The sequence below is a fragment of the Triturus cristatus genome, chromosome 12 (assembly GCF_964204655.1).
Source record: "Triturus cristatus chromosome 12, aTriCri1.1, whole genome shotgun sequence".
NCBI classification, from domain to species: domain Eukaryota; kingdom Metazoa; phylum Chordata; class Amphibia; order Caudata; family Salamandridae; genus Triturus; species Triturus cristatus.
This window is the reverse complement of record NC_140595.1, coordinates 583,725,912-583,745,889: the sequence shown is the minus strand read 5'-3', so window position 1 is coordinate 583,745,889 and position 19,978 is coordinate 583,725,912. Positions and strand designations below refer to the sequence as shown.

General features: G+C 46.7%; 1 protein-coding gene across 8 annotated transcripts in view; it reads left to right on the top strand.

Annotated features, from left to right (window-relative positions):
• ZNF821 (zinc finger protein 821) overlaps nucleotides 1–18,779 on the top strand; it is a 294,135-nt gene extending 275,356 nt beyond the window's left edge. For all 8 annotated transcript variants that reach the window (XM_085639629.1, XM_085639624.1, XM_085639630.1 and 5 more), the window contains 2 exons: nucleotides 9,016–9,182; nucleotides 17,798–18,779. In XM_085639629.1, the coding sequence (XP_085495755.1) occupies nucleotides 9,016–9,182; nucleotides 17,798–18,449 (819 nt within the window). In that variant the 3' untranslated portion in view covers nucleotides 18,450–18,779. The remainder of the gene's footprint in view (nucleotides 1–9,015; nucleotides 9,183–17,797) is intronic.
• The last annotated feature ends 1,199 nt before the right edge of the window (nucleotides 18,780–19,978 follow it).

The window sequence follows — 19,978 nt, the reverse complement described above, 5'->3', positions numbered from 1 at the left end:
ACTATTGTTTCACGCCATCTGGTTTGATGGTCGAGTATTTGATGTTTATTGTTCCGTGGTTTATTTTTCTTGGGGTATACTGCACCGATGCTAAGGCCTCTAGCCTCAAGACGGGGCGTTTGAGCTCAGGCCTCCCCAAGCTGATCGCGACTTACAGCCTTTTCCCCCAGTAGGCACAGGTAATGGATAAAGATCTTAAGGTCATCTCCTTCAATTTTCGGGGGCTTAACCACCCCTTAAAGCGCTCAGCTATTCTCTCGTTGCTAGAAAATGCAGAGGGGGACATTTGCATGCCACAAGAAACCCACTTACTTTCCAAAGATACGCCTTGCAAGCGTACACGCAGATTTCCGCACCAATATTGGTCTGCCAGTACCTTCAAACCTGTGGGGTAGCTATACTGCTTAGTGTGAAATTTGAAGAAAAAGTCCTCTTAACGCTCTATGAAGTGCAGGGGGGTGTTCTTGCTCTGAGGGTACAATGGGGCACCACTCTTCTCACTCTCCTCAACATTCACTCACCTAACGTGAACTAGGAACCTTTTCTCATTAAGACTCTCACGGACGGGCTGGTATCTGCTGAATCAGCAATTTTGTTTGGAGGTGATTTTAACTTGGTGATGGATAATGACTGGAATGGATCCTGCCAGCGGAAAGTGCAGACAGGGGCGATCTCCCCTGAGAGTAAGGGATGGCTTGCAGAATGTGGGCTGCACGACATCTGGCGCCTTCATCATCCAGACACACGAGATTACACATACTATTCAGCTGCGCATAAGTCCTACGCGCGCCTAGACCACTTCCTAGCATCGACCGCGCTCTTGCCTAACATACAGGAGACCTCAATGGACCTTCACTCATTAACGTCTCATGCCCTAATCACAGTCCCACTACACACGAGTGGAGCCACTCCCACTCAGACACGATGGCGCTTGTGAGAGGGGCTATTACAATCACCGGTAACAGTAAAGGGGATTCGAGGCAGAATTGTGGAATATATCAAACATAATGATGGAGCCGACACCCCGTTAGCTACAATTTAGGAGGCCCTGAAATTAGTGGTACGGGGGGAACTCATGACCATATCCTCTGCCGTAAATAGAAAACGCAGGGAAAGAAGACAGAGTATCACACTAAAGGTGAAGGAGTTGGAGGTTATTCATAAACGCACAGGAGCGTCAAGAGTGTGGCGGGAGTTGGAAAGAAAGAGACTTCTATTAAAACGTCTTGACTTGGATAGGGCGGAGTATGTGCTACTGCGATTACAACATAAGTTTTACTTAAGCAGCGACAAATGTGGGAGGATGCTGGCTCATCGGTTGAGGACTCGGACTCTAGCGGAGGTGATACCCATGATAAAGACGCTATTGGGGGAGGAGGTTTATGCAGACAGTCAGATAGCGGATACATTTAAACAATTTTATCAATCGTTGAACACCGAAGAGGATGCAGGGCAGCTAGCCACCGGTGAATACCTCGAAACGTGCAATATCACACCCCTCCCAAGGATCAGGCGAGTCAACTAGACGAGCCCATCCGTCCGGAAGAAGTCATAGCGGCCATAGCTCGGTTGAAGGTAAACAAGGCCCCCTCTGTATAGAACTAGCCCCTATACTTACGAGACTATTTAACTCCTTTTTAGACAGTGGCACGATCGCTGATTCCAATATGGAAGCAGCGATCTCAGTTTATCCTTACAGATCCCAGTCAATGCTGGTCGTACCGTCCAATCTCCCTCCTTAACCTGGACGCAAAGCTTTTTACTGGAGTGCTAGCTGCACGCTTAGGCCCGATGATGGCGGGGCTGATAGACCCAGACCAGGCAGTGTTTATCCCCACTAGACAAGGTGGAGATAATACGAAGCGCCTCTTACCTCTTCTGGACAGCGTGCGTCGGTCTGGGAGGGAAGCCCTATTCCTGTCAGTGGAGGCGGAAAAAGCGTTCGACAGGGTGCGGTGGAGCTACCTGTTCGACACTCTACGTCACTTCGGTTTTGGAGAGCGAATTATGATGTGGTTCCGCTGTATATATCAGACCCCTTGAGCATTTCTCAGAGTCAGTGGGATGTCCTTCACGTCCTTTCGGATAGCACTGGGCACGAGGCAGGGGTACCCGCTCTCACCCCTCCTGTTTGCCCTATATATGGAGCCCCTGGGCCAGTGAATCAGGGACCACACCCTAATAAAAGGGCTGCGCTTTGGAAGGGACATCCATAAAATAAACCTTTACGCAGAGGATGTGATTTTGTCGCTAGCGGAGCCACTCACTTCTCTGCCAGCTCTCTTGGAAGAGATGGACGGTTTCGAGTCCTTGTCAGGTTTTAAAGTCAATTTGAACAAATTTCAGGTGCTCAACCTCACTACCCCGCCAAAGCAAGAGGAGTCCCTACAGGAGGGATTCCCCCTATAATGGGCTTCACAGCCAATAACTTATCGAGGTATTTTACTAGCTCTGACGATCTCGAAGATGGTGGAGCTGAACTATTCCGCACTGTTAGAGCAGACAACAAAAGTCCTTGCTGGATGGGAGCGGCTAAAATTAGCCTGGTTCGGTCGGATTGCAGCAGTTAAAATTACGCTGCTGCCGCATATCCTATATATTTTTCAGCTGCTGCGGTTGGTTCCCCCCCCTATGGTGCTGCGCTCCCTCCAATTGGCCATTAACCTCTTCGACGCCGATGACGGAACGGCTCCGTCATGCACGTCGGTTGGGCTGTGCTTATGACGGAACCGTTCCGTCATGGCCCCGCCCGCGCTCGGAACTTTCAGCACCGCGCGGGAATCCGCGCAGCGCTGAAGAGGTTAATACATTTGTTTGTGGAGGGAAGAAGACACGCCTGCCCTTTGCTCAAATGTCAAAACCCAAGCAGGAAGGGGGTGCAGCCCTCCCTGTAATACAGAGATACCTACAGGCCTCTCATCTACGATTTATTGTGGAGTGTAATCGACCACTTTCCGAAAAGCACTAGACCTTCATGGATCAGGCGGTAGCCGGGATTAACATCTGGAGAGAGGCCTGACTGCCACGCAGATTGACGGCATGGGGTCTCTACTCGTCACCAGTCACAGCAGCCACGATGAAGGTATGGGATGCAGTGGCGCTCAAAAGGGGTCTGACGACTTTCCCATCCCCAATGTCCCCCATAGTCGACAATCCGGACTTAAATCTGAGGTTTTCCAGAGATGGAGAGAAGCGGGTGTAAACGGATTGGTTCGCTGTTTGATACCCAGGGTATCATTCCTTATGAGCAGCTGAGTCAAGACTATGATTTGCCTAAAGCTGACGAATTCCACTATCTCCAACTCCGACACTGGGTTACCTCCCTATCATACATAGCGCAGGCTTCCCGATGGCTTACTTAGTTTGAGAAATGGTTGGTAGGCAAAACGGATGATAAGCACCTTTTCTCAGACCTGTACACTATGTTGGCCACTGGGCAGGGAGAGGGACGGACAAAAGGGCAGCTCTGCTGGGAGGAGGAACTGGGTAGGGCTTTGACGGCTAAAGAATGGGAGAACATCCATTATAGGGCTCACCACACTGCACACAGTACTGCTGGCACCGAATCAGCTTTCAAAGTCACATCCTACTGGTATCTAACACCGGCACGTATTCATAGCTGGGACAAAAATCACATGGAGAAGTGATGGCAGGGCTGTGGTCTCACTGGTTCTCTAGCACACTTGCTGTGGCATTGCCCGCGTCTGGAACACTTCTGGGAGGGAGTGTTAAATGACATTGACAAAGCCTTTGACATGGATATCCCACGATTTCCGGCGTATACCGTACTGGGTCTCCCAAAAGTATTGACATTTCCTCTACGTTCATTGAGGGGTAGGCAAATGGCGCTGGCGTTATTAGCTACCTGTCAGACGCTCTTAGCACAGTGGGGCACCGCAAATGTCCCAGACCACTGCATGGCTACATAGGCTCTGGTTAACTCTTGCCATGGAACGCCTCTCATTGATCTAGGAGCACAAGGGGGGAGAAATATGCTGAGTTGTGGGCCCCTTTTATATGAATACTGTCTAAAGAATTTCGGGAGGTAACATGCCCCAAATTTCGCCAAATACTACACTTACTCCCTGACGAGAAAGAGGCAGAACCACCCCACAAAGGAAGGGTCGGATCATGAGCTGCGGCTCACTGGGGTGCAGGATTGCTCCCGCTCTAAGAAGAATTGCTGGCCGGTGCAGATACCCCTTTTTAGGTCTCGCCTGAGCCAGCGCTTTAGCGCTGCTCTCGCGAGAGCTTTTGTAAAAGGGGGATTTGGAAGTGCAAACCAGTGCTTTCAGGCCGCCAACTACAGTGCATGTGCGCCGGGCGCGCGCACCATTTGGCAGCCTGCGTGATCATTTCGCGGCCGCTTTGATGTTCTCAGTGAGCCACGCGGCCACTGAGAACATCAAAGCGGCCGCGAAATGATTACTTTCACTTTCACGGCCGCTTTGATATTTGATCGCGATCACTTTCGCGGCCGCTTGTTCTAATGTAAACCCGTTTCGTTCTTTACGTGCTTCAACTATGCGAATGCAGCCCCCCTGACTCTTCCACTGTGTCTGTCCAGTGATTAAATCCTTCCAGCATGCCCATGTAGCGCCTCTTTCGTTTCTGCAGCACTCGCTGAGCTTCCCTCATTGCGCAGGTCTATGCCCTAGCTTCTGATGCTTCAATTATGTAAATGTAGCACCACTGATCCTTCCATTGTTTCCCTGCAGCTCCTTAAAGCCTTCCACTATGTCCGTGTAGCGCCTCTTTAGAGTCTGCATCGCTCACTGAGCTCCTCCTATTGCACGGGTCTGTGTGCCTATGTCCAGTGTAGGCCTCATATGCATCAACCACGTGAATGGAGTACCTCTGACTCTTCCATTGGGCCCGCAAGCGTCTTAAAGCCTTCCACTATGACCGTGTAGCACCTCTTTAGAGCCTGCATCGCTCGCTAAGCTCCTCCTATTGCGCGGGTCTGTGGGCCTATGTCCAGTGGAGGCCTCAGATGCTTCAACCATGTGAATGGAGTACCTCTGACTCTTCCATTGTGTCTATCAAGCGCCTTAAAGCCTTTCACTATATCAGTCTAGCACCTCTTTAGATTCTGCAAGTCCACTGAGCTCCTGTAATTGTGCAGGTCTGTGTCTTGTGTAGGCATGTGACGTTTCCAGTGTGTGATTGGGGTACCTCAGATCCCTTCATTGTATCTGCCAGTACCGTAAAGCCTTCCATTATGCCTGTGTAGCGCCTCGTCACTCTTTGCAGCGCTCACTGAGCTCCTCTCACTGTGCAGTTCTTGCCAGTTGCGTTGAACTCCCCTCGATGCACACATTAACGTTTTTATGCTTCATACATTGGGCACTGATGACGAGAACTTACCCCTGTGCTTTTCTCTTCTGTCTAATTTCGAACCTAGTCTGAAAATATATCTTTTCGGGGTTTTTTTCCCAGCCTTTGTTCGTGCCGGTGATGACCGGTAGCACTAACAGCCGAGGGTCCCGCGAGGCCAGTTGTCGGCCACTGATCGAGGCCCTAGGAGCTCTGACGTCAGTCAGGAACAAGGAGACAGATATTTATAACAAGCATTTGCAATGCATTAGGTCTCGCATTTACGCGAGTTTGAGCTATTGACATTGCAAATAACAATGCCTATTGGCATTGTCATTTACAATGCCAATAGCTTTAACTCGTGTAACTGCGAGACCTATTGCATTGAAAATGCTTGTTTCTTTCTTGTTTTGGGGAGGGGACGGAGGGTTCTCCTTTTTTCATTTTTTTTTTTCATGGCATATGTATAAAATTTTGTTCTTGTTGGTACATACAATCTACTACGCTGCCGGCCTCCGGGTTGTAGGCTAAGAAGCTGTGTTCATGTATTATGTCTGCGAATTTTGCTGCCTGCCTTTATGGTTGTAGGCTTACAGCTGTGTAATGCTAATGCTGTAGGATTGTCGTTTAAAACGAATAAACAATTGGTTCCATAAACTGGATTGCGTTTTTTATGTAGATAGCTTTTATTTTCATGAACATAGTCCTTTTTTGGTAGGCTATACTGTTTTTTTTTAATATCTTCCAGTAGCCGATTTTTTCTATATATTAAGCTTGCTCATCTATTTAACCATTTATGACTATCAATGAAGATCCTACAATGCAGAAGAAAAGGTTACACACCTGTAGTCCTGGTTCTGCATTGTAAGAATCTTAATCAAAGTCACCTCTTTCCCCACAGCTGGCATACATTGCTGTATGGTTATGCATAGGTTTACATATCTCCTCTCTTTACTTTTACCCTGAAAAAGAACGGAGTGAAAGAGGCAATTGACAGTACATGGCATGCTGGCCAGGGGTGCCACCCAGTTTCTTAAAGGGATAAGCTGCTTCCTCGCCTTATCGTACCATTGTGTTTTGTTCTCTATTGAAAGATGCTACAATGCAGGTTTTTATTATCTGAATTGGCAGGTTCTTAACTGAACTTTCATGAAAAACGAAACCTGCTTGCAGTCTCCCATTCAACAGATATACTTTAAAGATTCATGGATAAAGGCATTTGTTTGATGTTGTTTGCAAGAAAATAAACTTTTTAATGGTATTCCAAGGTCCACGCAAATGCCAGGGAACAATGCAAGCGTTTGTGACTTCACTGAAGATTACTACGATGCAGAACCGGGACTACATGTATGTAACCTTTTCTTAGACATTGCAGTCAATACTTACTTCAGTTAGTTTGTTTAGTTGTGGGCCTATTTTCTTCCAATATTTGGCAATCTTGTGGCATTCCATTCCCAACATGTATGGATGAAGGTCCTCACCATTCTACATCCCCTCAAACAAAGGTCTGGTTGTATTTTTAAGTGCAGCAGTCCGAATCTGCCTTTAATTGCTACGTCATGGACCTAATTTGCCTCTTCACATCCCCCGTCTTCTATTTGGCCCATATTCTTTTCCCATATTTCTTTAACCCTTGTTAATAAGTCTGGTAAATTGTTCATCGGAGATTTGTATATAAACAGCCTTGTGGCAGAAATTCGCAAGGCAGCTACCTAGACATTAATCCAAAACTTTACTGGACACTCCTGTGTGATGCTCAAGTGGGTCTAGCCTCACATAGCAATCTTTTATGACAAATATTAAGTTTCTTCTTTGTCTCTTCCTCTTCTGCCTCGGAGGGAGAAGGAAAGTTTACTTACCTTCAATCTAGTTCTACGTCACGGGAATCTACATCATATGCAACCCTTCCTACTCCCCAGCGAAAGCAGAGACACATTGTTGGCCTTTGGGGCAGAATCTTGCCACCATACAAAAGAACTGGAACAAGTGCCAGTGACCGGGCACGATGGGATACTGCAGATCTGTGCTCCCTTAAAGGAGCAGTATCCGTTTTCTACCCTTTCTGGGCGATAATTTAGCTACATTGCTCAGCTTTTCTCTCATTGTGCCTTTAAAACAGATTTGTGAAAGAGGTTTTCTTGTCACTTTTATTAATGTACTGACCTTTTTAAAATTGACTGTGCTAATTTACTTTTCTTAATTAAAGTATATTATGTGTATATTTCTTTTAAAAAGTGCCCTGAGCCCCGGTACATGAGTCGCACAGTTCATCAATAATGATTTTAATGAAGATTCACCTAGAGGAGAACTAGGATTACAGGTAAGTAACTTTTCCTCCTAGTATTATATTGTTTGCAAACTGGTACAAAGTAAGTTTAGGTGAATAATTTGTTATATTTAATACGTATAGAAATAAATTAGGAAAACATAATCACATGCAGACTGCCATTTCTTATTCAATATGGGGATGTGAATGGGATTCACCAGCTTGAAAATCTCCTCTGATTAAGCCATCCACTCCCTCAAACACTACTTGCACATCATCCAGACCTGAATGTCCAGTGCCTACCTAAAGCTCAACCCAACCAAGACAGAATTCCTGTTATTTGCCAAAAACAAGATACAATCTAAACCTGGCTCAATGACATGAACCTTGACGGCTTCTCTCCACAACTCTCGCCGAATTCCAAATCACTTGGATTCAACCTGGACACTAACCTCCTCTTCCAAGCAACACATTGACCAAAAAAACAGACCCCTGGTACCAATTCTCTCTTCTAAAGAAAGTCAATTTGTTTCTTCCAGAAAGCAACTTCAGAACTGTTGTTCAAGCCATCGTCCTCTCACATCTGAATGTTGGTAATGCCTTACTCCAAAGCTTCCCAGATTCCACACCCTTAAAGCGACATCCTAGAAGCTGCAGCACTTCTCATCCATGGCCTGAAGAAATATGATCATATCACCCCCACCCTGATGGAACTCCATTGGCTCCCTTTGCCAGCTTTGCCCATCTTCCCTATCAGCTGCATCATTTACAAAGCCGTCACAACCAGCACCGCCACTTATCTTTTAAATAAGCTCACCATCTCTGGTGGTTCTTGGCACACCTGCAGCCAACACACCATCTGATTGCAGACTAAGGAGTGTCAAAAAGACACATCATTGCACCCAGAATCTGGAACAACATCCTTGTATCTATTAGAACCACCTCAATGCTGCTCCAATTCAGGAAATAATTAAAGACTCACCTCTTTGAAGAACACTACAACACAATGCATTAACTGTCAACAACTTCCTGTCCTATTACTCGCAGTCTTAAAGTTTGCCTTTGACCATGTACAGCGCTCTGCTACCTTTTGGCCAGGTTTACGATATAGAAATAGTCTACGCATACATACATATAATACATTCAGTAATTCAGATCATCGATTGATCATATTGTTGGAAAGGGGTGTGGAACTGAACTGGTTATATAATCAGCATTCTATTAAAGAGGGTGCAGTAGGAATATCTTCTCTGGGTTTTCCGTTTTTTTCCACTCACAAACTATAGAGTAATGCTAGACATGAAGCATATCTTTGTAAGTGTTGCTCCAGTAACAGTATGTGTTACAGAAGAGATTTACAAATAGGTCTTGGAAGCCTTTATTGTGTGTTCTCACTAGATTTCATTTAGTTAAAAGATGCATTTGTTTTGCAGCACTCCTCCGCTGTCAGCAGTCCCAAGAGCTATCTGTGCCCCGAATGTGGTAGAGGTTTGAGCTCACCTGGTTCACTGGGCCGACACCTCCTTATCCATTCTGAAGACCAACTGTCAAACTGTGCTGTGTGTGGTGCCCGATTCTCCAACCATTCTACCTTCAACAGGTGAGTTTGTAGCTTCTTCTTTTTTATTTTTCATAAATCTGTTTATTAAAGTTTTTAAGGGAAAAAAACAAATGTCATCATATGTTGTATCAGTCGCTGATAAGGCAGTGCAAGCTTACATGTTTTCCAGCGATAAATGCAAGATGGGCAACATGTAATTAACAGGCATCATAAAGTACGTATAAGCTAAGCAAAAAACATTGCAAGTTAGAGGTGCCAAATAGCCAATGAATATGTCTGATGCATTGTAAAACACCGTTGAATAGGGACCCCGAGACAGCTCTGAAGTTATCGGGATGGTCCCGGTCGCCACTTTAGGATATTCTGCAGTGATGACTAAACAATAGAACTCTTGAAATAACAAAGGGTGGGAGAGGAGGTGGGGAATTTGCTAGAAGGGATAGTAACCAAGAGGGCGGACGGTGAGGGGGTATAGCTTAGTCTAAAGCTAGCATTTAAAGAGAGGGGGGCTTATTGTCCAGTCCAAGCTGCTGGGAGGTGTCTCAGGGGTATGGCAGGAGGGGGTCCTCAAAGAGTTGTAGGGCGCAAAGTCTGGGGGGGCTAGCTGGCGTTTTCTATCTGAGAGAGATGGTGGATGAGGGGTAGCCAGGTGCGATTGAATTTGGTATTGTATGGGTGGGTGGGGCGGGCTGTCTGTAGTCCCATTGCCATGACCTGCCAGAGGCGTTGGAACCATATGGAGATCGGAGGGGCAGAGGTTTTCTTCCATTGGAGAGCAACAGTTTGTCTAGCCGCTTCTAACATCTGCGTAATAATACGCCAACCAGAGTTTGTCCTGGCTGCAAGTTGAGGTGGTCTGATACCCAATAGGATCACTATGGGGGATTTGGTATGGGAAAGCCCACTCTATCTTTGATATGACTTAGCATCTCCTTCCAAAACATTGCTAGAAGCGGGCAAGTCAACCAGATGTGTATGAATTCTCCCACCTCTGTGTGGCAACTCCAGCAGAGGGGGGGGAGAGTGTGGGTAGCATTTTGTGTAGTTGTGCGGGGGTATAGTACCAATGCGTCATTAATTTGTATGCTGACTCGCGTTGGGCGATTCTCCTGTATATTCTGGGAATGTGACGCCATAGTTGTTCCCAGTTTTGTGGGGACACCTCTTCCCATGTATCTGCTTCTGATAGGTGTGAAGTTGATTGGGTTGTGGATGTTGTAATGTCTTGTATGTATGAGAAATTAAGCCACGGCTACCTTTAAATGTTCTGACCTGAGTCTCAAAAGGAGTAAGCAGTCTGGTAGCTCCCTGGGAATAGTTTGGGGTAAGCAGCCAGTGGCATAGCTGATAGTACTGTAATCTGTCAGCTTCCGTGACATGGTGGATTTTTGGCATTGTTCAAAGGTTTTGAAGTTGTCCCCTTATACTGCAGTCTCCTTGGGTCCAAAATGGAAATGCTTGTGGTTGTAAGGCCAAAGGGAACATTGGGTTGTGAGCTATATGTGTATTTGGGGAGGGGAAGGATGTGAGGCCTCTGGGAATCGCGATTTTATCCTAAATATCAAGCACTGTTTTCGTCGGGGTTGCTAAATATGCGTTTTGTGGTCGCGCCGTTCTGGGGACCAGGCGAGATCCCAGAGGGGCTTGCATGCAACTGCTCAGTCCATGTGGAATCAGTGTTTCTCACTTTTGCGAACCTCCCACTCTGAGATATATATACAGGAGACGAAACGCCCAGAAATAATCCAGGAGGTTAGGGCAGGCCACCACGATCACAAGCACTCATAAGCAATTTGTTTGAAAAGCGGGGACGGCCTTTGCCCCATATGAAAGAAGTTAAGTCGCGCTGGAGACTCTGGATGTCTATCTGCGGAATGGATGTGGGCAGGGTTTGGAATAGATATAGTATTTTGGGTAAAAGCGTCATTTTAAAAGCATTAAGGCGGCCTATCGAGGGAATTGGGGTTTTTATCATGCAGCGCAGTTCTTCCCTGATATCCCGTCGGCATGAAGTCCAATTGGCCTGGGTCCAGGAGGAAAGTGACGGGGTCAGGTTGAGACCGAGGTATCAGATTGAGTTGACAGTCCAATGTAAAGGGGCGAGGGACTAGAGTCGCTGAATCTCCATATTTGGAAGGGTGAGGTTTAGGGCATGAAACTTGGTCATGTTAATCTTGATGCCTGAGGCTACTTCATAGGTGTGAACAAGGGAGGCTAGTGTGGGAAGAGAGGTGGTAGGTGCAGTGAGCGTGAGTAGAAGGTTATCTGCGAAGAGTGACATTTTGTGGTTTTGACCTCCGAAAAGGCTACCTGTTAAATCCGAGGACCGCTGTATAGCAATAGCTAAGGGTTCCACTGCAAGGGCGAAGAGGAGGGGTGGGAGTGTGCATCCCTGCCGGGTGCCCCTGCGTACAGAAATCGGAGATGTCAGTTGACCATTGATACGAATCCGCGCTGTAGGATTGGCGTAGGGGGCCATTAATTTGGAGATCATTGTCGGTCCTAGGCCTATCTTGTGAAGCACTGCTCGCAGGAAATGCCAGTCGATGCGATCAAAGGCTTTCTCTGCATCCAGGGATACCAAGCAAGCTGGAATGTCTCACCTTTGGACTTTTTCAATGAGGTGAGCGACGCGACGTATGTTATCTGTGCCCTGACGGTGTCGACTAAACCCCATCTGGCCTGGGTCTATCAGGCCAGGAAGGTAGGGCTCAAGACGGTTCGCCAATATTTCAGTGTATATCTTGGCGTCCTTATTGAGTAGAGCAGTGGGGCGGTAGGCGGTACAGAGAGAGGGATCCTTTCCAGGCTAGGGGATGAGAACCACTCCTGCTTCTGATATCGTGGGGGTAAGCCCCGACGCTTCAGAGAAAGTGTTAAAAAGATGGAGGAGGTGATCTTGAATCTGGGGGAGAAAGGCGCAATAGAAGTCGCCTGTGAGGCCGTCCGGTCCCAGAGTTTTGCCCGTCATTGAGTTGTTTAAGAGCCTGATGTAGCTCGTCCAGAGTGATTGGGTCATCAAGGAGTTTCGTGTTTTGAGGGTTAATGGTTTCCAAAGGGCATGCGCTGAGGAAGAAAGTGATCTCTTGCGGCGCGTTAACAGCCGCCGTATAGAGCTCTTTGTAAAAGGTAGAGGAGCTTGCCCTTTGTCTCGTTTAGTCGTAGCCCATGAGTTGTCTGAATGCTTGATTTGCAGATATGTGCTGTGGCTGACTGGGCCTGTAGGCGGCGTGCCAATGATGGCCCCACCTTGTCTCCTCCTGCAAAGACTTTTTGTTTGAGTGTCATGAGTGCCTGTTCCGCTCTATTAGTTTGATGTAGTCTTAGCTGTCCCCGCATCATGGCGAGGCGTTTTTTGTGCTGTTTTGAGGGTGACGTGTGGTCTGCGCATTCTGAGGCCTTGATATCATTACCTGGGTTAGTTTCAGCCAGGCGGGTATCACGAGTCCGGGCTATAGCAATGGAGGAGAGGACCCCCTGAATAGTCGCTTTAAAGGCGTCCCATTGTGTGAGTTCAGGCGGGTCTGAAGGGGTATTTATGTGAAAGATCTTGGCGAATCCCAGCTACGTCCACTGGGTCTCATAGTATGTGGGAAGGGAGGCGCCATCGGGGGTGTCGTGCCGGCGACCAGGGACCCAAAAAGTCACAGCTATATGAGCGTGATCCGATCTAGATATGTCAGATATTGTGCCTATTTCCAGGGACCTTATCAGAGAGTGGAAAAGAAAGCAATAGTCAATACGCGAGTATGAGCGGTGAACATGTGAGAAGAAGGAGTAATCACGGTAATCTGGCAAATTGATATCTCCAGGCATCCACCAGGCCCATGGCTGTAAGATCCCTCTTAAGGGCACCTGACATTGCTCCTGTGCCTTGATAGGCAGCGTTACTGCGGTCCAGATCCGGATCGCAAACCATGTTACAGTCACCCCCAAGTATTACTGATCCTCTAGGGAGCGCAACTGGTCCCTCAGCAGAGACCTCAGGAAGGTGTCTTGTGCCTGGTTGGACGCATAGATATTGAAAAGAATTAGAGGTTGTGTGCCTAGCTGGGTTTGAATTTTTAAGTAGTGACCTTCCGCATCTCGTATCACCCGAGGGGATGTTTTTCCCAGCTTGGGTCTAGTTAGAATTGCAACTTTTGAGGTTTTGGAGGTGGAGGACGCCCAGTATTGGCAGGGATATTTGGGGTGGGCCATGAGATGTGTGTCTGTAAGTAACACGTGTGTTTCCTGTAAGAAGATGATATCAGGATCTTATATGAGCAAATATCGCCAGATCTGACGCCTTTTGCTGGGAGAGTTAAGCCCTTTGACATTGAGAAAGAGGAGTTTAACAAGCGGTGTCGCGGTCATAGTGGTAGGAAGAATGGTAAAAGGCAGTGCTGGGGCTATATATGAGGCTGCTGTATCACCCCGAGCTGGAGGAGTGGAGGGTGTATCTCGAGTGTCCCCAGTGTGAAGGGTGTATAAGGCAGATTGCAAAAGGCTCCCCCCAACTAGCGCATCCGCCCTCCGGTGTAGGGATGGACGGGAGAAGTAGAAAGAACAAAATATGTAACAAGGAGCGGCCAACAGGGCCTGTAGGGTGTACTGCCCTTCTAGGATAGCTCGGAAGTCAAAACAGGAGCCATTCCGAAGAGGTCACTCCTCTGAAGGGCATTATGGGTATGGGGGGTGCAGTAGTGCATGCTCTGATGAATCAGTCTCCGTCGACTGCAGCCGGCTCAGGAAGAGAGGCAATAAGGCAGCTATTGATCTGCCTATATCTCAGAGGTAAGGAAGTTGTGATGGATCCCTATCTATAGTGTGTCAGAGTAAACTCGCCAGGGACCCTTATGGAAGTGGGGGCAGGCAGAACAGGAAGAGCATCGCAAGGCAATTAAATCTACCTTATGTTCCAAGTAGTAAAGTCTATAGTGTCCCCAAGTCTATAAGTGGTATGTAGAGGGATCCAAACGTGTCTGACTCAAAGTTAGATGCTTGCTATTCCGAAGCTGCTGGTGAGAGGGCCGGTGAACGGGATTCGCTCATGGCACGGATGTGCTGGATGATGTCCTGTTTGGCTTGTGATGAGTCCTGTATCTTAGGGCCGGGCTTGTGCTGAGGAGAAGGTATCGTGGTCTACTCCGGCCGATTTGGTACCCTGCGAGAGGCCCGAGGAGAGGAGGGGGTGCTAGTGGTTTGCCTTCCCAGGAGAAAATCAGGACAAAAGGGTGACCCCATTGGTATTTGATGTTGAGATTGCGCATTGAAGTCTTTGCGTCTGCGTAAGGTTACGGCTGCGATATCTTGGAAAATCTGGATCGAGTATCCATTGTATGTTGAGTTGGTAGTTCCTTGAACGTACAAAGAAGAGGAAGCGTGTGAGGATGTCTGGAATGGAAGTCTGGGCGACCTCGAGGGACAGCCACCCGGTGGGCTCTGTCTAGAGCAGGGGGAGAGGCGTCGTCATCAGCTCTGATTGTGTGCAGAAGGTCCACTGTGAAGGTCATGATATCTTGTTATTTTATCATTTTTATTCTCTTACTTTAACTAATTGTATGTTGTCTATCTTGTATACTTTAATGGTCGCAAAAGACCGAAATAAAGTTTTGACTGACCCTCCTGGCAAACAGGGCATGAAACATGTTGACCGTATCACATTTCCCACTTACTAGCTATTAAGGCCCATTGTGATCCCACGATAGCACCTTGTTTTTACTGTGTCAAGGGACCGTCACTTTCATAATTAGTTAAAAAATCCTTTAGGTTCCCTTAGACTCTTTTAACCACATTTTCTTTTCACCACCCTATACATTTCTCTGCCCTCTCACATGCATGCATCTTACTGCATTTAAGTATCATAAAGATCTCCGACAAAGAGCCCACAGGCCCGTCAGTCATTGCAGTGCCGGCTTGACGAGGAGTGCCCTATGATGAAGCATGACACCCTTTTGGGTGTGTGAGGGCTCCATGATCTGACTATTCAGTTCCCTTGTGACTCTGATGACCAGACCAGTTATTCCCTTCTATACAGGGTTGAACGAACCCCATAAGAGGAACTACCCCATTGACTTGTTTATTTAAATACCCCATTGACTTGTTTATTTAAATCCCCCATGATGAGGGTGGGTGTTGGACCTCATTAAACATATCTCATCGTCCCTCTATTGATTATATATCAATTTTATATTCTCCATAAGGCCTACCTGTCCCCAAGCGACCGGCCTGTGTCTTTCCAGGTGCACATGATAAATAAAATATACCAGCTGTAATACCCCTGGGGCAGACCTGAAGCATATTCTATGAGATTGCCCCTAGCTGAGACGTACTGGACAGTTGTTTTGTCCCAGTTGGAATACTTTGTGGGGATTCACAAAATTTCCTCTTAGGAGGCGTGAGCACTGGGAATTTATGCCTGGCCATGCGAGCATAAAGTTGCAGTGTGCCTCTTAGACCTGGCCCTTATCCTGGCTAAGAAAACAATCCCAACATGCTGGAAGTCACCCATACCCTCAAGTCCCGACCATTGGCAAACGCTGTTCACGCATTGGACTGTAGCCTAGGCTACAGTCAGCCCTACACTGTGAAGTAGCCAGGAGGGTGTGTTGCGGCCTGATGACTGTGGGATCAGAGGGGTTGTAATGGAGACAAGGTTTTATGTGCACACATTGCTATGTTAGCATAAGCGCTTTAGAAGTTAAATGCCATCTTGCCACTTTGCAGCTTTTTGCACACGACACTACAGGTAGCTGTTATTACAAGTAAAACTGCTTGCTTGCTTTTTCTTCACATGAGAACGGTCTGTTGTTCACATCCCTAGCCGTGCACCGCGACCTTAGTCTGAACACTGTGTGCAGAAACCGTCAAGGTCAAATAACAATGTATGCTGTTGAATTCAGGTTGATTGGCCCACGCTCTAGACACAACAAGCACACAGCTGCAAATATCTGAAACTCGGGTGACTTTAATATTGCATTTGCATGCATGATTAAGGCACTTGGAAAAAACCTTTCCAGACATAGAGAGCAGAACTGATCCTGTGATGTGATTCACTTAAGCTGATCTTTGAGGTATGGGGAACCCCATTCAAACCTAGAGACCTTCTATTAGCTTATCAAACTAGCTTACTAGTGAAGGGGGGGTGGTTCACAAGGTATTATAGGACCTGTTTTCCAGTATCATTTTTAATATGATTTCTCCCTTCATTTTCTATGGAATTGTAACAATGCTGATGGTTTTATTTTTAATCATTTGTCTGCTTATGTTAGCCAAAGTACTGCACCTTAGAGCAGGTAGTTAAAAATAAACATTTTAAACTTTTCCGTGACTCTGATTACTCTTGTTGTGGACTGATATGAGAATAATAACGAAAAGATGTTTCTGATTCCCACCATTCCTGAGAGTACTCGAAGTCGCTTGTTCTGGGTTGTCTAATCATTGGTAGCTTCGAGATGATACGGAGATCGAATTAGACACTGATGCTAGTCGGATAGGGTTTCTGGGTACTGAGGTGAGTTTTTTGGTACACCACAATTCACTGAGGTCCTGGTTTCCTGTGCATAGTTCTGTGCATGAGCAGAATACTCACAACAGGGTTTCTTTCCAAACTGATAGACCTGTCCCCGAGCTCCTCCTCAGACACTTCGTTCACGGATTCATAACCTACGCCATACACCATGAGCACTTATTTTAACCTGAGGCCCAACCCCCCACCTCCCAGATAGTACACTTACCCAACTCTGACAATAATCTTCCACACCCCTTCCTTCCCCTCCACTTACCACTCGTCGTCCTCCACCATCCCTTCCACACGAGATCAGTTTGGCCCCCAAATTCCTGCAACATCCTCGCGCGCTTGCACGTTGGCTCCTTCTTTAAACTGTGAGTTTGATAGGTATAAACTGATGTCAATCAATATGCTTGTCTTTGTATAAAAATCTTATGAATAAACCTGTTAAAAAAAAAGTCTGCAGGAGGGTAGATTACAGACTAAGGTGCCATATTGATTCAACTAGACTTGCTGTGAGGTAGTGTTTACTGCTTTTTCTGAATCTGCTTCTTTTATCAGTAGACATGTTGCATGGAAAAACAGACAACAAAAATATATAATGAGATTGTTCAGCGTCTCTAGGCCCAGTATTCCTCAGCAACGGGCACTGGAGGGTGAGATGTAGAAACATCAGCTTCCGCAGGCTGTATTTCTGGTGACATTGAATGTTCTAGGAAGAGGTGCTAGCTGTATCGATGGTGCAGGATTAATGCATAGCCGTAGGGGAGAACTCTCTGTGATAGAAGTGTTGTTTTTCAGCTGGTGACAGTAAACATGTGGTGTCAGAGTTCTTTCTACCACTGGCTGTAGTATGCCTCTCCTGTGGGGTTCACAATATCTGCCTTTCAACATTAAAAGGAATGATGTGGTCCATAGACCAAATGCCTTCCATCATTGCTGTTAAGAGCACATGCCGTTGTATTCTCTTTTGGCAAGAAGTGTTGCATTGTATGGTATAGAATTGTGCAGGAGTGCTGCAAATTATTCCTGATCCCAAGCTAGAGCATTAGAAGGCAACGCATAGGATGTTCATGCTGCACCTGCAGTGAAGCTGTGTATACTGCAAATAGTGGTGTTTGTGTGGGGCCATTCATTGATTGTACCTTATTTCTGATTGCAGTGAGAAGTTGCCAGAGGTCCTCACTCCACAGACATGGAGCCAGAATATCAGCGATGTCTCCAGTAGCTCGGATACCCACGACATGAATTTCAGTGCGGTTTACCCTGCTGGTATCCTGCTTGTGTGCAATAACTGTGTGGCATACAGGAAGCTAATAGAAGAACAGACACCCAGCATGCGCAAATGGGCAGTCCGGCGGCAGAATGAGCCTGTAGATGTGAGGCTTCAAAGGCTAGAGCGAGAGAGAACAGCCAAAAAAAGCAGGAGAGACAGTGAGACACCGGAAGAGCGGGAAGTGAGGCGCATGCGCGACAGGGAAGCTAAAAGATTGCAGCGGATGCAAGAGACAGATGAGCAGCGAGCTCGACGTCTTCAGCGAGACCGTGAAGCTATGCGGCAAAAACGCGCTAATGAGACCCCAGAAAAACGCCAAGCCCGTCTCATCCGAGAGCGCGAGGCAAAACGGCTAAAGCGGCGACTAGAAAAAATGGACATGATGCTGCGGGCACAATTTGGGCAGGACCCCACTGCTATGGCAGCATTGGCCGCCGAGATGAACTTCTTCCAAATTCCTGGCAGTGGGACTGACCTGGACAGCCAGCTGCTTGGAAAAATGGCCTTTGAGGATCAGTCAAGTAATGCACTGCATTGATAAGTAGCTGCCAAGGAACTTCTGTTTTTAGGAGTCTCAATTCAATTGTAGGGGACCAAAAGGAATGTTTGTGACTAAAATGGGATGAAAATGAAGGGAAGAACATTCCGTGCGAGGTCTGGGCACATTCGTATTTTGAATCTAGCCGAAGGCGGTAGGAAGGAAGAATTTGATGCCCTAACTGCTCCCGTTGAGAAGCTTCATGGGTTAAAAGGATATCTGGTCTTGGAATTGCTACAGTGTGTTTTCAATGTCTATTTAATTTATATTTCCATACAACGATATTGGGTGTGATTTCAGCGTACGAATTAAGAAAAATGGTGCTTCTTACACATGGCGTTAGCTTTCTCTTGTGAGTGTGTTTGATGTATGTGCATGTAAGTAGGGGCATGCTAAGACATGAAACTATCCACTCAGTGTATGAGACGTGCCATGTTAAAGCCGCTGCAAGCACCTAGTTTACACATGATCTACACCTATAACATATACAATGTCCAGATTGTTGGTCAGACCTTAGTGGAGGTCTTTGATGAGAGAGTATGAGTATTGTAAACCAATGCTAAGTGTAGCTGGAGGTACCAGTCCAAACGTGAGCTGATAAATAGGCATGCCATTATGGGATGGCCCATATGAGGTTGGACTAATGTATGAGGCGTGGGCTGAGAGTGCACAAGTACTTTGAGAGTGGGACAGCTTTTCTCTGTGCCTGGTTTGAACCTGGACTGTGAAACCAGTTCAACTGTCCTAACATGTCCTGGCTGAGAGCCAGATTTGGAGGTGTGGCTCGAGTGTTTACAAGTACAAGGTTTTAGATTATAAAAATTGTAATGCTAAATAGGGGTTTATGTGATAAACATACATAAAACTGCCCTACCAAAATTGGTAATCCTATTATCCATCTCTGAATAATGATGAATGGAATAACTCACCAGGCAGTCAAACCTGTGACCTCGAACTTTAGGCAGATTTGACAGTAGTTGTATGAACTACCTTTGGCTCCTACCTGATATGACTTTAGATTCTACACCAACTTTATCAGCTGATGACAAGCTGAACGTTTGGGAAGCGTATTGGGATTACACACAGGGACATTGTAGTCATGATGGGTTGTCACCTAGCCCGACTGTAATTGCACTGTAGAGTATAGGATTACCCGGGTGTTCCCTGGAGTTGGTGGTTTGGTTTTTCGGGTTGTGCTGTACAGTAGAGGCGGTGAGGGGTTGACTTGGCTGCATTAAGAATGTACGCTGTTCCATATGAGGATGGTTGTGAGTTGCAGTCTAGCCCTGGGTTTAGACTGTACACGGGTAAGAGTTCCAATGTGCTAGGGAGATGGTTATGTTTCTGCTGTTGTGTTGCTTGTCATTGCATTAGAAATGTCCCGGGAACTGTGGAAAGTGTGAGGGTTGGGAGGTGACGGGAAAGGGATAATGAAGGCTACAAGGGATATAGTAATTGCCACAGCTTCTCTGAATACTACTGTGTGCCTGCCCGATAGACATCTGTGAGCTCACTCTCCTGCAGGACAG